Below are 18069 nucleotides of genomic sequence, written 5' to 3' on the forward strand. Positions count from 1 at the left end.
GAGGCCACAAATGACTGCTAATCATTAACAGTCTCATTACACACAACATTAATCAGACAATCCTAACCGGTAAAGCACTTTAGGTAAACACTTTTCCAGCTCGCCTGCAAAAAGATAAAGCACTAAATCACAAACGCTTGATGTGATTTTTCACAAAACGAAGACAGGCACATTATTTTCCAATATAAAGGAAGGATTTATGATTGGATTATGCATTATCCACCTGCCTCTGTGTATACTGCCATGTATAAACTAACTGGGCAACACCTCATAGTAACGAGCATGAATAACTGCAAATGAGCTGTTATTTAAAGGCCCTGAAAGTTTGTTTTGTCACTAAAACACTGTTTTCTGTTAATGGTAGAACAGTTTCGGTTATTTCATATTGGGGATGTTTCTTTTTCTTCTTTCCTTTTTTTTTTTATATTAACTATAAATCAGCATTTACATAACACTTAACTGATTATGATGTTCAGAAAAACAAACAATCCCGTGCCTTAGATTTGATGAATCCTTTAGCCATTACTGATGGTTATAATAAATCCCTAACCTACATTTTTATGACATTTGTGAGAAGCATCAGTGCTGTTGATAACTCATGTCTAAGTCATCGTGCTGTCTCACGTTACCTCTGTTTGTGGCTGAGCTCCAGGATCCTCTGCACGTCCTTCTTGGCCACTGAGTCATCATTCTTCAGCGACTGAAAGAGAACAGAAGACGCTCTTTTTCCAGGAAACTTATCGTTTTGAATATTACATGACAAACTTATTTCAAAGCACCCACAACTGACGGGAGAAAGAAAACATACTGTGCGCAATTTCCTTCAACTGTACAGTAAATGTTTCAGAATGCACCCAGGTTTTCAAGGTTGCAGGTTCCTTTCAAGAAACAATCAAATGATTCAGCATTAACTATGAGTCACGGGCGAACTAAATGTAGACTACTGTAATTCAATGAGTAAAGCACCAGAATTGTAAAATATCTGTGGTGAATATTATAAAATGATAATGCAGATGTAAAATGTTGTTGATGCCCCAAGAACTTATGTAGCCCATAACAATCTGGTGATGAATGTCTTCTAAAAATCCTAAAGAGGGTTCAGGCAGACGCACAGATTGGATTCCTGTGGCGCCTAAGCACCTGCCTGATGGGTAATTATGGATTAGTCAGGTCTCTGATTGCCCTACAAGTCCTCCAAGATATTTTTTATTTGTTATGAGCCGAGCAGAAATTCCCAGACAGAAAATGTGGACTCAGAGGGAGAGATAGCTTCTCTTTAAATTGTGCTTGAAGGCAATATCTGCGGCAATTAACACCACATTTCCATAAAGCCTGTTTCCTCCTTTCACAGAGGAGATGTTTCTCCTCCTCCTCCTCCTCAGCCCCTGGTTTCACTTCATGCATTCATTTATGCTCAAGAGGAGGAAGAAGGGGAGCCAACAACTGCTCTTGACAATAGAGGATGTATGGTAACTTCAGATAAGCTAATGTTGGGTCGATACCGTGCGGTTAGAACAATAGACAGCTTGGAATATTAGCAAAATGACATCAGTGCCTGCATTGTGTCTTAGGTGATAGAATTCAGTGATTTGTATCATCTGTCACGGAGCCACGAGTCAATTGGCCACTCCTCCCTCCATCATCGTTCACAAAAAAGGACGATAAAAGCTCAAGCCACAAATTTTTTTACAACCCCTGTTTTGTCATCTGAAAACAGGCTTACTGTGGCAAAACAGTTCACAGGTTGGATGCACTTCCAGTTTAACGTCTGGATGCCAGAACTCTTCAAATACACATTCAGGCCTTTTTCCAAAGCAGACCGTGAACTGGTGAGTCGAGACAAGCATTCAAAAAGATGACAGAGAGCTGTGGGTCATATTCTATCACACTGATCAACAGACATTATTTTATTTTTGTCTCTTTTTGTGTTGTGATTAAGTGGACAGCTCACGCGCTTGAAGAAAGTTCAGTATGAAAGATATAAAATATATTCATCAATCTAAAAACAGGAGGTGGTAAAATCTTGGGTATAGTTTTGAGATTTATTCGCCCCTACCTCAATTACATCACGTCATAAAGCAAACCATTTAATTTCACACCAAACTGGGCCCAGTGTTATGGATTATAAAATGCAGTGAAAAGGCTTCCGTAGTTATATAAATCTCTTAAAGTGAATATGGGGCTAATTCACAGATCCTACATTTTTATGTCAAAACAAAATGAACAAAATGTTCAGTGGATCACACAAGTGACCGTCCTTCACATATGTCACCGTGCTATTATTATACTACTGTTTTCATTTTGAAAAAAAAAAAAAAAGAATAAGTAGGGACGTACTGTATAAGATCACTGACAAATCCCCTCAGGTTACATGACACTGAATTTAAACAAAACAACTGCTTTCAATTTATGTGCAAATGTCTCGTGGTTATTTTTCAAAGTACAATCCAAACAGTGGCCAGTGCCCACAGTTAGGTGCAGGGTAACAGACCTTCTATTCTTGTACTAACTGCTTCGCAAGATCACACCCGGGAGCCACTGCCAAGAATAAATCCCCCACCACACAAACTTTAATTATTAGGGTTGGTGACCTGCACCTAGAGGGCAACTCGTTAAAACTATAAACACTTGCTCCATCAAATCCTTCCAGAAATACTAAATGCTTCTCCCTGTTGACTTGATTCTCTTTTAAAAGTTGATGATTTTTATGTAGATGATGTTTTCCCCCTGAAGAATAGATTTGTTCCGCAGAACACTATTCCAAATCTAACCCAACCTCTGCCCTGCCCAGTGTGCTGGCGCAGGGCCCAGGGGCGAGGATATATGCCAACCTAGCTTGCCTGGAGTGAACAGACATCAAAGCCTGCCCTGGGGATGATGGTAGCCAGACCACTGGGCTTTTTCCATGCACATGGGACATCTCCCTCACACACACACACGAGTGCAGAAAAAATGTGCATATGATTTGTTTGATTATTGATTTTCCAAAAAAGTTGCCCGAAGCCTAAAAACATCAACACCCTGCAAAGAGGGCACTATCATTCAGACTGCAGCCTTGGGAGAGCTGCACAGAAACACAAGCCATTTGGTGCCCAAGGTCTAAGTGTCCAAGAGATGAGGGGATGTTTTGCAGGATCATTGTTGCGTACACTAATGCAACTGAAAAATACTAAATGATTAAAATATCTGAATGTATAATTGAGTTTCTGTTCATTTCTTGTCACTGCCAAGAACCATAATGAAGTTGACCTAAAGTGACTGGTGGGAAGTGATGTGCAGTATCTGGCACTGCAATAATTGTGTTTTGTAAAATGCTCACCGAATTATAATATCTACAGTATAATAAGGCACATTACTTGATAGAATGGCCAAGAACAGTAGCTGGCAGAACCAGCAGATACGCGCCTTTGCAACAGGGATAATAATCCTCATTATCATCCACCTAAAGTTTAAACCTATTTTATTCTTACTTTATGCAAAATCACCCTCACTGTAGAGTTTGGGTATATATTTTTGCGTCTTTGTTTTTCAGGCCAAATTTAATGAGGACTAGATTTTTTTTAAAACCTCTCCAGCACACATATGCGTGTAAAGCAGGGTTTGGGTTCATACAAACAGGCATTTCAATGACAATATGTTGCATTTTTATAAAAAACAAACAAACATCTCAATGGCGCTAAAATGTGTTTACATTCTGGTTTAAAAAGATCGATGACATTCTTTCAGAATAAATGTGAGCCATTAAATTAAGGAGGGGTACAATAAGCTTTTAAAGCTTGGGTTTTATTTATGTAGCTTAGGCCATCGGTTATGATAACATTGTTTTCTCCCAGGCAAGTTAACTAAAAATTGACCCAAAGGGGAAACAAACAGCAGCGGTCAGACCTTCTTATTTTTTGTAAACAAGCTGGCAGTATTGTGGTACAACAGAAAGTGAGCAGAACCATAATAGTGCTAATTCCCTTCGTAGCACAGGTAAACTGTGAGCGTACACACCGATGTGTCATAGAATGCTGAAAAAAGAAAAAGCTGGTCGGTAAACTGTGATGGGTGTTTACAACACGGCTGCAATTTCACTGGCAACTTGTTTTTTTTACCTAACCAGCTGGGCACGTTACCTGTTTAGACCTATTTTTACTGATGTTGTCGTGCTCCCTCAGCTCATTAACTACTTTGGTGAGTGAAATGTTACCGTAACCGACAGAACCAATGGCTGGAACAACAAAAGCAAAACCCAAGTTCTAATAAACCATATTTTTTTTCTTTGAGCAACTGCACCCAGTCTAATAATGTGGCTTGCCCTGCCAATAATTGTTGCCAACAGGCTTTGTGAACACCCAGCTGTGATGTTAGGTGTTGACAGAGGCACAAGCAAGCAAGTTAGTCATAAAGCAGAATATTGATGATGATTACAGGTAAAGACTTTGAAAACTGATGGTCCTGTCAACCTTTTCTATTTTATCTTTCTTTTCTCTGCTTCAGTAAAGCTCTTTGTAACTGCTGTTTTCACTGGTGCTATAAAAAAAAAAATCTGCTTACTTGCTTACTAATTGATCTGCATTTCCAACTGTGCTTTGCTTATTCAGCAGCTGCATTTCCAGTAACACATCACAAGCGTAACAATGGGTGGGCTCACTAAATTGAAAAACATTTGCACATTAATATTTAACAACAGCAAGTTTCCATACAGCCGACTGATTGAAAAATAAGTGATAAGCGTCTCGGGTGTCCCAGTCATCGGATGGCTGGAATGGAGGTTGGAAAATTACCTTTGGCCCAGAACTCACAGCTAGCTAAGCCTTCCAACATTTCTGTATCTTTCAAAGACAAACAGTAAAATTCCAACCTGAAGGTTGCCCTTTATGCTGTCCAGCTCCTTTGATGTCTTGGAGAGCTGGTGCAAGATGCTGCTTCGTTCACTGAAGACTTCCTTTAGCTTCCTTTCCAGCCCATCATAGCTTTGTCTGTTAAGAGAATGAGAGAGTGAGATTTCACTATTAAAAGTCTATACCACTGGATGAGAGAATTCACTCTTTATTGGCACCCTTGGGAGAAAGAGGTGTTTTAAACTGGATTAAAAGCAACACTGTTAAAGCTAAAGGGTAGAGCAATAGGGGAGAAAACTAATATCTACTCAGCACAGTCGCTGGATGAATAAAAGAGGAACAAAAAAAACTTCCCTTCCTTTCAATCAACCAATTTAGTGAAGGCTCGTTTTACAGAGATAGGTCTTTTGACCAGAGGTATGCCCCCGCATTTCCATTTAAATATTCATGTCGTCCAACCAATTATTAAGAGAAAAATTCTACAGGGCACATTTGTCAAATCCTGTTTTTCTCTTTGAAAAACTGAACCCCATTTGAATGGCACTGCGGAGGCGTGCTTGTCATTTGTTACTGAGCTTCCAGAGAGGCAAATATTACTTCCCAGCATGTTTGCATGAACTATAGCCATAATAAAGATTGTCTTTTTTACTGTAAATGACATAGTGTTATCCTGACTAAGTGAGTACTTACTGGGCACAAAGAAGTTCTAGTTAGAATAGAACAGAATAGAATAGACTCATTACACAGTCATCTGCAACGAAATTAGGGAAACTAGGGAAATTAGAGTTACAAAAAGAGGAGTTTAAGGGACCTGGTGTAAAACAAGTGAACAGGCACAGGGGGAATGAAAGCTCATGAGATGGATAACCCAACACATTTGGCCTTTGGCCGCTTCTTATTTAACATGACTTCCTTTTTTACCCCTTTAATCAAGAGGATAAGAGTCACGACTCAGGCTTCCTGACGCAAATCTAAAAACCGAAAAATCTATTTTTATTCAATCTAACATCCTTGTTTACTGACTCAAGGACGGCAACAACTCCTCAGGGAGGTGTTTAAAATCAAGTATGTGATATCTGAATGTGGTTACCCTGCTAATAAAAGAGCCTAGAGGCCCGAAATTTCCCCTAAAGCCCATGAATTTGATTACTTTGATGACCCCTTGAGTCTTCTAATTGTAATTGTTTATAATAGCAGTCACAGTGGAGCCCATCCACCCTTCTCCTCTGCAGACAGCAGGCAGTGGAAACAACAACAACAACCAAAAAAAAAAGGAAATACCAAGTGCCATAATGTACTCTTAATCATATACCTGGAATCAACTTGTGTAAGGTATAGAGTTATTTTTTCCAGCCTGGACAAGGTGTGTTTATCAGGAGACAAATTGAGGTCAGTGAGTAAAATGGCCCAGCTTCACTCTGTGATCTTCACTTGCCCCATTTTACTTTGGCCACTGCTTCACAACTTATCTAATGCAGAAAAAAACCCCAAATTGAATTCTGGGATTGACAAAATAAACATCCAAAAAAAACCAATTTCACTCTTCAAAAGACATCACACCATTATACAAGAATTAATTTGGGGATGATGTATTGAGGTTAATAATCTGAATTCTGAAGCTGCAGTACGAGGTGAACAAACTAGTAGATTTAAATTCAAGATTAAATTCAAATCAAGTTTTAGTTAGTTTAGTTTTAGCTTTTTTGCTTTACATTTCACAACCATCCTCTGTAGGGATCTATAGTCCTAATCGTGTATTGAGAATAAACAGTTACAATATAGACTTTATTATATCCCTATGGTCCAGGCTAACCTGTTTCCTAAATATTGTATTTGTATAAAAGGCAGAACTTGTTGCAGATCTGCAGATATTGTAGGGAAATGATTGCTACTGAAATACGTTGTCAGTGAAGGTTTTGCTTTAATGTTCCCTGTAAACTTTTCTGCGACGACAAAAAATGAAAATTTGGGCGGGCAAACAAGTAGTACATACGTGGAATTTTTAGGAGATGGGGTTGATCAAGAGGTAAACACAGAAGTTTAAAATCTGGAACTACGGAAACAACAACCCCAGCACACACCAACACAGCTTGCTGAACAGACCTTTACTTTTTTTTTTAATCAACAACAAAGTTCAAAAGATCAAAAGGATTCTCTCTGCTTACTTCCTTATGTAATCAGAAACTCCAAATGACAACAACAGCTTCAAGCAAAGCACAGGCACTTGATATAGCTGAATAACTCTTTGCCAAATAATTGCTGATAGTAACAAAATCTCTCACTTCGCTCCCTCTTTCATATGAATCACTCTTTATAATAGGATCTGCCTGACCATTTCTCACCTGCTAGGTCCAAAGAAAAAATAGGAAACTGAAATGTTCGTGGATGGAGCCGAGTGCTGCCACATTATTCTGAATCCATGGCTTCGTTTCAGCCTGGGCCGTCTTCCAAAAACCCTGCACACCCCATGTCACAGATCCCAGCAGCAGATCATACACAATAACACATAAATCACTAATAGAAAAGCAACACCTGGGAAATAAATAAATAACATGGCATACTGAATCCCACACATGACTTGCCACCATATGGCATTGGCGGGAAATTTATTGCAGGTTCATGCACCAGGGAAAGATGGGGTGAGAGATTCCTCCCTGTCTGCCATATTATTCATTACCCAATGGAAGAGGCCCTTGGGTATCTGTGAAATGAATAAGACCCATAATTTGAAGTCCACTGACACAGAAACATCACAAGGTTCTCAGAAAAAGTCTGGATTTTATTCTACCCAATCCACTATGAATTTCTCAGTACAACAAACAAATGGTAACAGCTGCATGATTGTACCATGACCTCCTAAGAGTCCAGTGTTCTAGCAGCCTCCTCCCAAACAAAGATCCCCCTTTTTCAAGGCAGAGAAGTGTGATAATGACGACCAGAATGCCTGACAAAACGGCTTATGATCAGAAATGGCACCGCCAGGCACATGGCCATGGTGATGAGATAATGAAATCTTTCACTTCAGACATCTGCAGTTTGAAATCAGTCCCTGGCCGTCTTCACGAAACTCATCAAACTCCCAAGACTGAGGGGGAGGCATCATTTATTGGATCCGATTATTGAGGACAAATATTTCTTTACCCTTGGAGTCGCAGCAGGTCTCTTGAGTTATATGAAGCTGACCCTGCAGAGTGAAATAGAACTGCTGAGGCTAACGGAAACGCCACTGAACACTACAGTCAACATCCAAGCAATGGCTCAATAAAGGAAGCCAAGGCTATGGCATCTGGCCTCACGGAGAGAGCTGCAGGAGCTCATGGTCCACTGTTGACAAGTGCTGACCTGTAAATATTATCAGAGTGAAGGTACAATAAGGCATAAACGCAACTTTTCTGGACAAGTTTACAAGTAGTCACATGTTCACCTATAATTTGTGTGCCACATTACAGATTTTCAAGTCCTGGAGCCTCTGTCACATACTGCTGCATAGTTCCTCATACAGAGAGAGAACCTGAAAACACAAGACTGAATCTTATTCCAGAGCTCGTAACACACCGCAGGTCAGACCTCGATATGGTTTTCCATGAGCAAAAACTAGAAAATCAGAGAGTTTAAATCCTAACAGTGTGTGGGCAAGTTTCTTTTTGTGCCCACACACATGTGACGCAGACAATCACCATTCTTCATTACATAAACTAAAACACATTTCTCAAAATAAAACCGTAACATGTGACAAGTTATTCAATATAACAAATAATAACCCTGTAGATAACAGTAGGTGGACTGAAGGTGAGGTGGGGAGATCACAGGAAGTATTAGTTCATGTTCAATCTACTCCCAGTATTCACTGGTTTCAGACTCTAGAGTAATAGCAATATCTTTCTGTGCACAACTATCTCAACACTCAGGGGGTGATTGCCTGATGCACCGTACTGTAAAGTGGTTGTGCTGCTATACCTACATATTTTTTCATCTTTATTTTGTTTTGTTTTTGTATTTATTTATTCCTCCATCTCTTCTGTGTGTCGTCACACTTTTTATTGCTGGTGGGAAGTTTACGGAACTGTGGAATCGTTGCTCTGCCTGTGTTGTTTGTTCCGGTGATACTAAGAAATAATACTAATAATAATAATAAAAACAGTTGATTGCAACAACATGGCTCCACACACACACACACACACACACACACACACACACACACACACACACACACACACACACACACACACACACACACACATAGAGAGAGAGCAGTAAAAGTTAATACAAGGACACTGAGGATACCATCCACCATCTTCTGCTTAGCAATCAGCTGCAGTAAAATAATCAGAGGAGCATTGTGTGTTGAGCAGGTTGAGTAACCTGATGTCTCCCCCTCCCCAACATAAACTCTCACTGCTATTTTTGGAAAATTTGCAGGAGACAGTCGGCGGTTCAGACAAGGACAAATTAAAGGATTCCCCTGGGCTCAGTGTCTTTGGAGGCCCCTCCACTACCAGACCTGTTATTTTAATACCCACCCACGGCCGAATCTAAGCGCTATCAATCATTCTTTCCACATGTCAACTATACACATCGTCCAATCGCCATAATAAATACACAGCCAAGAATCTGTCGTCTATAACTAACTGTAGGTCTTCTTTCCAACCAGACTAAAATGCTGCCTCTTTGCTTCTGCCTTCTTTGGCTTTGAGTTTTTAGAATGTATTACTGAATCATATATTACCCAAATTGTCAAATGATTTCAACCACCAAATCACACAAAATTGTCCATCTAGCTCTTTCAGCATGTCTGCATCTTCCTTTAAATTTACTTTATTTTTGAAGAACCACCTCATTGCCCTGTTACTATGCTACCCAGTATCTTTTATAGCTTCGCCAGCAGCAATTTCTGTGAACTCACTTAAAAAAATCTGAATCACATGAGATATTATGTTTAATAACTTATTTAGTCCAAATAAGCAAGAGCTGCTTGACAGGATCAATTCAGGGCAAGAAAGTCTCGTAAAACAAACTCTGTTTTCCCGTTTACTCCCAAGGTGCCGCTCGGATGCTTCCCAGCCTCTTTCTACCCCTGGTGTAATGTGCTGTCTGCTGAATCCTGCTTTGTCAGTTTATATATCAGAGTCACCAAATATAGTACGCGGGGACAGAAAACATTATCGCCCATCAGTTATTACAGTCATCTTATAATAATAAGCTGGCGTTTTTGCAAAAGCCTTATTTGTCTGCTGGCAGAATCATAATTATCAGATGTATTGAAGTGAACACAATTCAACTCTAATGCAAACTGTACAATATTTGCTGTAATTTGTTTGTGGATGTGTTGAGAGAGTTACAAACAGGAGCAAATTTAGGTTGCAGCAACATGTGGTTGGGGGTAAACTGTAGGAACGGTATCATTACTGCACACCTAAATACTGTGATGTACTCATTACATGAACATGCAATGAAAGTGAATATAAAACATTGCATCAGTATTCATCAGAGGATCCACTGACCATTACTTCCAAGTCTTGGATTAGAAAATGAAAATTCCTTCCAAACACTGGGTGCAGTGCCAGTGTTACACATGCTAATACACCATGCCGTGTTTGTGACTGTAGGATCAGAGTTAAATATTTAATATTTTACAAGGCAACAGCCACAGAAACCAACAGCGACTGAGCATAAAAGGAGTTTATTTGCTGTCACACAGACTATGGGCAGACAGTGGTTTATGTGGTACCTCCAATTTCAGGCTGGATTAATTATGCCATTAGGAGGGGGCAAATAAATAGTTGTAATAAGGGGGATTGCCCAAGGCCTGTCAGCGAATTAATATATTCCTCTAGCAGAGCACGACCACCATCTAACATCTGCAACAAAAGTCAGTCATGTTTACCAACTGTTGTATAAACATCGCAGACAGCAGGGAATGTTAATTGCATGCATGTCAGGAGATGTCTGACACTAAATCTTCTTTAATTGCTTATTGAGGGGATACGATGAAACAATTGGTGTTGAGGAAGCCAATTTTGCTTCGTCAGTTAAGGTCAGAGTAATGCACGGACGCCGCAGTATTTCAGGAACTCTGTGGAACCTAAGGTCTATGTGCACTTGAAATTTCACAAAATACACCACAAAACAAAACATGAAATATTTACATTGATAGAAAGTTCAGTGTTTCTTTTTAAATTGTGGTGTAGACAATGAAGTGTCTTTAAACTGAAACATTTCAGTTGAACCAACGCCTTTTCCTTGTAGTTGTGATGCCAGTGTTGTAGGCAAAAATTCAGTTATTATACCTTTTTTTAATCTTGTATTTTAGTCTTTTGAGTGTAGCCTACATCAAAGATATAATTTACTCTTTGTAGTGCCCAAAAGCATCTGCAAATATCTAAAATGACTTTTTTTCCTGAGGAAATTTGGGTCTTTACAGACACTGGTGGGCAGTTAAGCAAAATATAGTTGTGTATTTGAAAGAAACGATATAATTTTCCCTTTTCATGTGTTAGCGACTCCATTCTTTGCAATGAACATGGGTAATTCTGTGTTTCTGAGAAGCATAATCACACTGTGGGATGCCCTCTTGGGTATCATTGCAGCACTGTAGCGCATACACAATATATTCAGCATGTCACTGACACTGCAATTCTTCAGGACTATTTTCTCTTTTCAGTCCTACTAATAAACTGTTCTGAAAATAAAGCATGTTTTAACATTTTATTTCACTGAAGAAATGAGTGTATGATGTGTTAAGTAAAAAAAAAATTGAAGTATTTAACTTGATAAAGCTGAAAAGCAAAACAATGAGTTCCAAATGAGATACATTAAAGTGTCAATCTGATCAAATAATTCAAAATAATGATTTGAAAACAAGTAGCATCCAACGATGAGAGCCTAGATGCATCTATTATAAATTAATTAAGTGCAGAGCAATTTGTTTTTAAGTATTTTATCATCTAGACAGATGAAACTGAAGTAGTGTAAACCAATTTTACACATGAGTAATAAACACAGATATTCTGCGTCTTTCACTCTTTCTTGAATTAAAGGGTGGAAACTGAGAGCATTCGGAGAAGAAACGAATTTCGTGTCCTCAGCCGTGTTTGTGTGGGGAGAGTTTTGACCTCTGGTTAATCATGTAAAGTGTCCACCAAGTATGTGAACCGACTTTTTTTATATTATTCTTTTCAGGCTGCGTTTGAATAGCTGATATAAAATTGCACTGGTAGTGAATTGTGATGTGAAAAGGATATAAAATTCCTCCATTTTCTCATCCTTGAAAAGTGAACCCTTCTAATTTGTTCATCACTTAAGTTATGTAATTTTACACCAAGGGAGGTTTAAGGCATTGAAATAGAAATACTTAGCATATTAGATGAATAATTCAATGATTACTCGCAGGCATTTTCATGCATAAGTAGATGCCAGTTTCTTTCCCTCGACATGTAACACTATCATTCTACATGTACTCGGAAACAAAGCTGTTTCTAGACAGACAGGTACTTTATAGCAAAAGGAAACGTAACTGTCAAAGCAAAACACAAATGAGACACAACTATAATGTGAAACTTAAACTAGTGAGAATATAATAAAGCAGCTAAAGCTATTAAATGATATCTGAAAAAAAAAAAAGAAAGAAATCTGTCAACCGATACTCTTAATTGGAAAACCACAGAATCTCTGTCTGACTTACGTTAATAATAATTTCTCTCTTTGTTGCTTGCTCAGTTCTACCTTCAGCCATACGTAAAGAGAAAAGTAAAACCGCAGTGTATTTCTCTATTTTCTGCTTGGGTTGAGCTCATCAGACAATCCACTCTGCTCTCTCCGTTGTCATGTACAATCCAAATCATTTTCACAGTGACATGAAACCCTCTCAGTCAAACTGTGAATATGCCTGGAAAAGCTGCATTTGATTCAAACTTAACTAGGCCAATACCAAACCTTTTTTTTTCTGGCTAATTACATATTCACTGTGTTTGTTTTCTATATATTCCTCTTGTATTTTACAACATGCATGCATCTGACATCACAGAGATGCTGATTTTTGAGTTTCTGTGTCTTTATTTGGCCTGACTTATGATGTAGATGACTCATTCTGTCTTCCTATGGCAAAACCTCTCATCTAGAGACCTATATCACACAAATTACAACTTTAAAAGCCTCGCAGGAACCTCTGACGGTTGCCAGATTCAATTAAATCTGGGATGTGAGTGTATCTAATGCAATTATGCCCATCCTCGCTTTTCAAAGCTGTGCAACACCGTGTTTCCAACTTCAGTAATTGTTGTGCTATAATCAAGCTGGATTGAGCTTGGACTTTTTTGTTTTCTCTGAATGGCGCACTCTGCCAGACATCAATGCTTACTGCTATTGCGAACGTTAAAGCGATCCCTTTTGTGTGGGAGAGCCTCACCTTTTCCCTCAGAGTCATTCTATGACAGCATCTAATCCAGCTTTGTTCCCAGCGTTGTCGGAGAATGCTGAAAGAACCAAACTGTTTTGCACCAGAGGCAACGTCCTCGGGACATTAACACTGCAACTTCGATATGGAATTTTTCTATCTTAATTCAGTCAGAGCAACAGTGTGAGCAACAGCACACTGTAACAAAAGTGCACAACCTGTAATATATAACACAAAAGCCCACAAATCTAGGCCAATACCAAATCCAGTCTTATTGTACGTAAACTTAAACACAATGAAGTGTGTTTTTCAAGAGTCTACGTCCTCAACAGTACATTTGTTCTGGCCCTCAATCACAGAGCGTGAGCTGAATGTGATTTACTAAAATAAGGATGGGAGAAGTGCTATGTTATAGAGTTTCCCTATACAGTGTTAAGACAAAATAATACAGGGCTAAGACAAGAGGAAGATTGTTTAAGGACAAATAAAAACAACACAACTTAAACTCAGAGCCTTCAGCTGATGTCAAATATGGATTTGCAGGGTTTGCCCTTTGGAAATTGGTTAGCGGAGGTGGTAAGTGCTTAATGGGGGGATTTCATCCATGGGATTACGCAAAGCACTTCTTAAAATACCTCTGTGTGCGATCACGCTTAATGCAAATACCACAGAGCGACTGATCAGCTGGACAGGATGAACTTTAAACCAACTTCAACATAATGCCCACTCTGTTGGGTAAAATGTGAGTCCACCAGGTATTTGTCAAACTAACTTTAGCCTTACATCTGACCTGCACTGCAGAGGCGAGTTCTACCTCACATACCCACACCAGAAAGTAAATGAGCTTTTTCTTTCCACACTTCCCAACTGGCATCGTTAACAATGTAGTCATTAGATGGTGGTTTAACAGTTGCCTTACTTATTAAATACACTGCATGTGTGATTTAGCACCTTTTCTTTGTTTTCCTTGAAGCTTAAAACTATAAAAGTGTGATAAATAGGAGTTCAACTAATAATTTTTTTCCAGGTTAAATTAATTGTTTGGTCAGAAAATAATGCTGAACTCCCATCACAGTTTCCATAAGCCCGAGGTTACATGTTTAAAGCACTTATCTCATCTGACTAACACTCTAAACTCCAAAGATATACAGTTTGCTATCACATAAGATAAAGAAATGCAGAAATGCAGCATATCCTCACAACTGAGAAATGTCTTAATTGATTAATCAAAAGAGTCGCTGATTCATTTTCTGTCCATCAACTAATTGATTAAGGGACTAATTTTGCAAGCTCCATTAATAATCTCTCCTGCCGTTTCAGGCGCGACCTCCAGTACAATACCCTGCAGGAGACCCTAATTTGTATTGTAGTACATAACAACACATAGCTATGGGGTGGCTTTGTGCTTATCCTTTATGACGCAAATATAAAATTATATAACAAAAGTGAATGTTATAGTGAAAAATAGCACAGATCCACCAGGAGCTGTGCTGCTCTGTGTCTTGTTTCCTTGCATCTGACCAATGGCTGAGAAGTTGGAAACTGGCAACAAGCAGACAGATGCATCTGATTCACATCAAGGGCAATCAGTGAAGCCTCTCCCCAACTTCCAAGTGTCACTCAGGGAAAACAGAAGAGGGTGAGTGAGGGGGAGAAGGGGGGTGGGGGTCTGAAGGGGGTGGTGGAGAGTTTGGAATTGGATGACGGATGTGACTTGATTACTGGTTAACTGCCCTGCTGGTGCACCACTCCGATCTGGATGAGAAACCAACTGGCGGCCGGATTATCAATTTGGAGTAGGCAAGACTATTTGAATCTACTGTTTCATTCCAGGCAGGCTGACAGTTGCAGGGGACCCTTTCTTTGAGTTGGCGTTCTGGCTCAGTGATCTGCCCCCTCACAGACTCTTTAATAAAATCTTCTATCAAGCTTTTCATCAAATTTATTAGTGCTCTGGTGGTATATTGTGGCATCTGCACCTGCCACAATGTTCCGCTTCTCACACAAACCCGCTGGTCACAGTTAGGATCGACATGATGAAATTCAAAGCCAAGTCAAACATGCACGGAGAAGCAATTCTTTTCTCACCATGGCTAACTTAAGAGGATAGTCAAAAAGAACGAGATGACTGAAAAGAGGAGATTTTGATCAGTTTGAAATTCACAAATTCACACACTGAAACTAAACGTCAGAGGGGTGTGGACTACATTTTGGATTGGTACGTTTCATGAACCGTGACCTTCAGTCTGTCATGTAAAAACTTTATATACTATCTGATACAGCTGCTCCAGCACAAAAATCCAGTATTTTTTTCAAAGTTTACTGAGACTAACTCTGTAAGATCATCAAAAAGCATCTTAAAGAGTCTGTATTTTAAACATCAAGATGTGGTCCAATCATAACAAACAGTTTGGAGGGAGGAGAATGACACCGAGTTCACAGAATTATCGATTAATAACTGATTTGAAGTGTTATCCATTTTTAACATTGCAGGACTTTGCAGTGTCATGCAGCCACTTACCCAGAACCTACTGTCATACATTTTACATACCTTTTAAAAACAGGCCTAAAATTTGCCTTTCAGTTTCATGTTGTTGATTATTTGATCCTCTTGATGTTTAATGAGGGATTTTCACATGTAAAAACTGAACAAAAGATGCTTTTAAAGTTACATCATGGGAAGTTTAGGGTCCTATTTTTCTTTTTCATAATGTGGACTGAAAGTCAGACTAGCTCTGCTGCCTCAATTTTGACCGTTCTGTTTTTAATCTCTCTTGTGAGTTGCTGGGTCTTTGTAGAGCTATTTAAGAAAAAAAGTACAAATATATATCAATAGCTACCTTCCCGTTAAAGACTTAAAATACTGACATGAATTTAATTTTTTTTTTTTTTTGGTCATATCTCCCAGCTCAGCCACACAGACTTTATTTTACTGAGTTGCGAAGGAGCCATGGTCTTAAACACCCACATGCCTGGATGGGCTTTTTGCTACCTATTATGAAAAACACACTTGTGTTAGAAGATGTTATAAGCTCTTGTCTTGCCCAAAATATGACCTACTACCGTAAGTTGTGCATTTTCTTTCTACTTCTCCTACAAATCTTATTAAATGTGCAGTTTATAAAGCTCAGGAAAGCACCACTGTCTCTGGTGGATATTTGTTTGGGTATGTTGTCTCTGATGTTGTTGCTAGTTTTCCACAAATCATCCTCAGGCAAAGAACCAACCTACACACAAGTGGCAGGACTGTGATTTTCTACACACTTACAAGCTGCAAGCAGCTTTTTGTCTGACCTCAGCAGCCGACTTGACATTGCCACGGTGGGTAATTGAGTTTTCTGAGTTTACAGGCATTACACAGAGGACGTTCTTTTATTGATTTCTTATAATCCATCAAATATTTCGAAAATAATTCGACGCTTCAATGCTAACAGAAAACTGTATTTTGAGATACCCTTGATTAGGCAACACATTATCCCACCAAAGTCAGCCTGGCACTGATAAACAGAAAGTGTATAAGATGCTGCCATTTTAAGATAATTCTGTACACAGAAATGAGTGGTAAGCACTTTATGATATTAAAATAAATTATACTAGATTAGAATTTGCACAGATTATGATTTGCATTCCAATGCATTCGTCATACTGCTGCTTCAAGATATTATGAATGGGAGGTGTAATGAAGCAATTAAGACAAGAGAACAAGTACAACTGCTGCAGGATCAGTGCACTAAACATAGTGCAAAAATATTAACATAGATTGGGAGACTGATATTTGAGTGAAATAATCGATTTATTTATTTATTTTTTCATGATGGGAGTCATAATGGCTTTCTAAGTCAACAAGACAAAGACAGAGAAACCTCATTTAGCAACTGGTTTTTCCAGCAGGACAAATAATATATAGTTAGCCTTAAATGGCTCTCAGCTGAATCATCTCTTGGATGTAATAATTATGCCGTAAACTATGTCATAGGATCAAGCAGATTTCAGGTGGTGGCGAGGATGATGACAGGGTTTCTGAATGTTTGAAGTGTGCAGCTGTGTGTGCCCACGATTTTTTTTGCAGGGACTCAAAAGGGGGGAGGTATTACACTGACATCTGATAACACGGAAGAGTTACATATCAAAGTGTTGGTGTAAATAAGAGAACATTTCGTTTCATTAATGCAGTCAAGGCAAGCTTTTACCAGCAGAGCACTCAAGTCCTCTACCACTAAAGTGATGGGGGTGACTATAGTGTTATTGTGTTCTGTTGTGTTGGACAGAAACAAAACAAAAATGCCCAGGCAAATATTATATTGACAAATATTATCATAAAAGGAGGGAAAATATTTTGCCCAATAGTTTGGCTTTCATGTAATTTCAGATATGAAAGAACATCATGTTCACAACACTATCTGTGGTTCTTTCAAATGTGTGTGACTTCAGCTTTACTGCCTGGTGGTGATCAAGTACACACTGCCTTTCTCTTCAGTAGGGCTCCTGGGAGTCTGCACAGTTTAAAGAGGGCATATGCAAAACAACGTCACAACCGCGGGGTCTGATTAAAGTACTGTCCAGGACGACGCCCTGTCCGATGAGTGAGATGACAGACGGCAGGCATTCGGGTCAGAGGGACAACCTCGATTTAAGCACGTAAACAACAGCCATGCATCACCTCCGCCTTCAACACATGCAATTTTCCAGGGACAAGACCCATCAGTCATGTTGCAAGTTACTGTAATGCAAACATACCAATATCACCAAATCTGCCTTTTAATCAAAGCCATGTCCAGTGAAATTCCATCCAAAGTGACAAACTGTCAGTAGAGTCACACACATTAAATGTGTTGATATATTGCATGGAGA

General features: G+C 39.1%; 1 protein-coding gene across 1 annotated transcript in view; it reads right to left on the minus strand.

The window, feature by feature from the left end:
* luzp2 (leucine zipper protein 2) overlaps positions 1–18069 on the minus strand; it is a 128667-nt gene that overhangs the window by 60261 nt on the left and 50337 nt on the right. Inside the window, exons 2-3 of the mRNA XM_041040308.1 lie at positions 4847–4964; positions 630–700 (exon numbers count right to left, since the gene is read on the minus strand). Of these exons, the coding sequence (XP_040896242.1) occupies positions 630–700; positions 4847–4964 (189 nt within the window). The remainder of the gene's footprint in view (positions 1–629; positions 701–4846; positions 4965–18069) is intronic.

The sequence above is a fragment of the Toxotes jaculatrix genome, chromosome 1 (assembly GCF_017976425.1).
Source record: "Toxotes jaculatrix isolate fToxJac2 chromosome 1, fToxJac2.pri, whole genome shotgun sequence".
Taxonomy (NCBI): Eukaryota; Metazoa; Chordata; class Actinopteri; family Toxotidae; genus Toxotes; species Toxotes jaculatrix.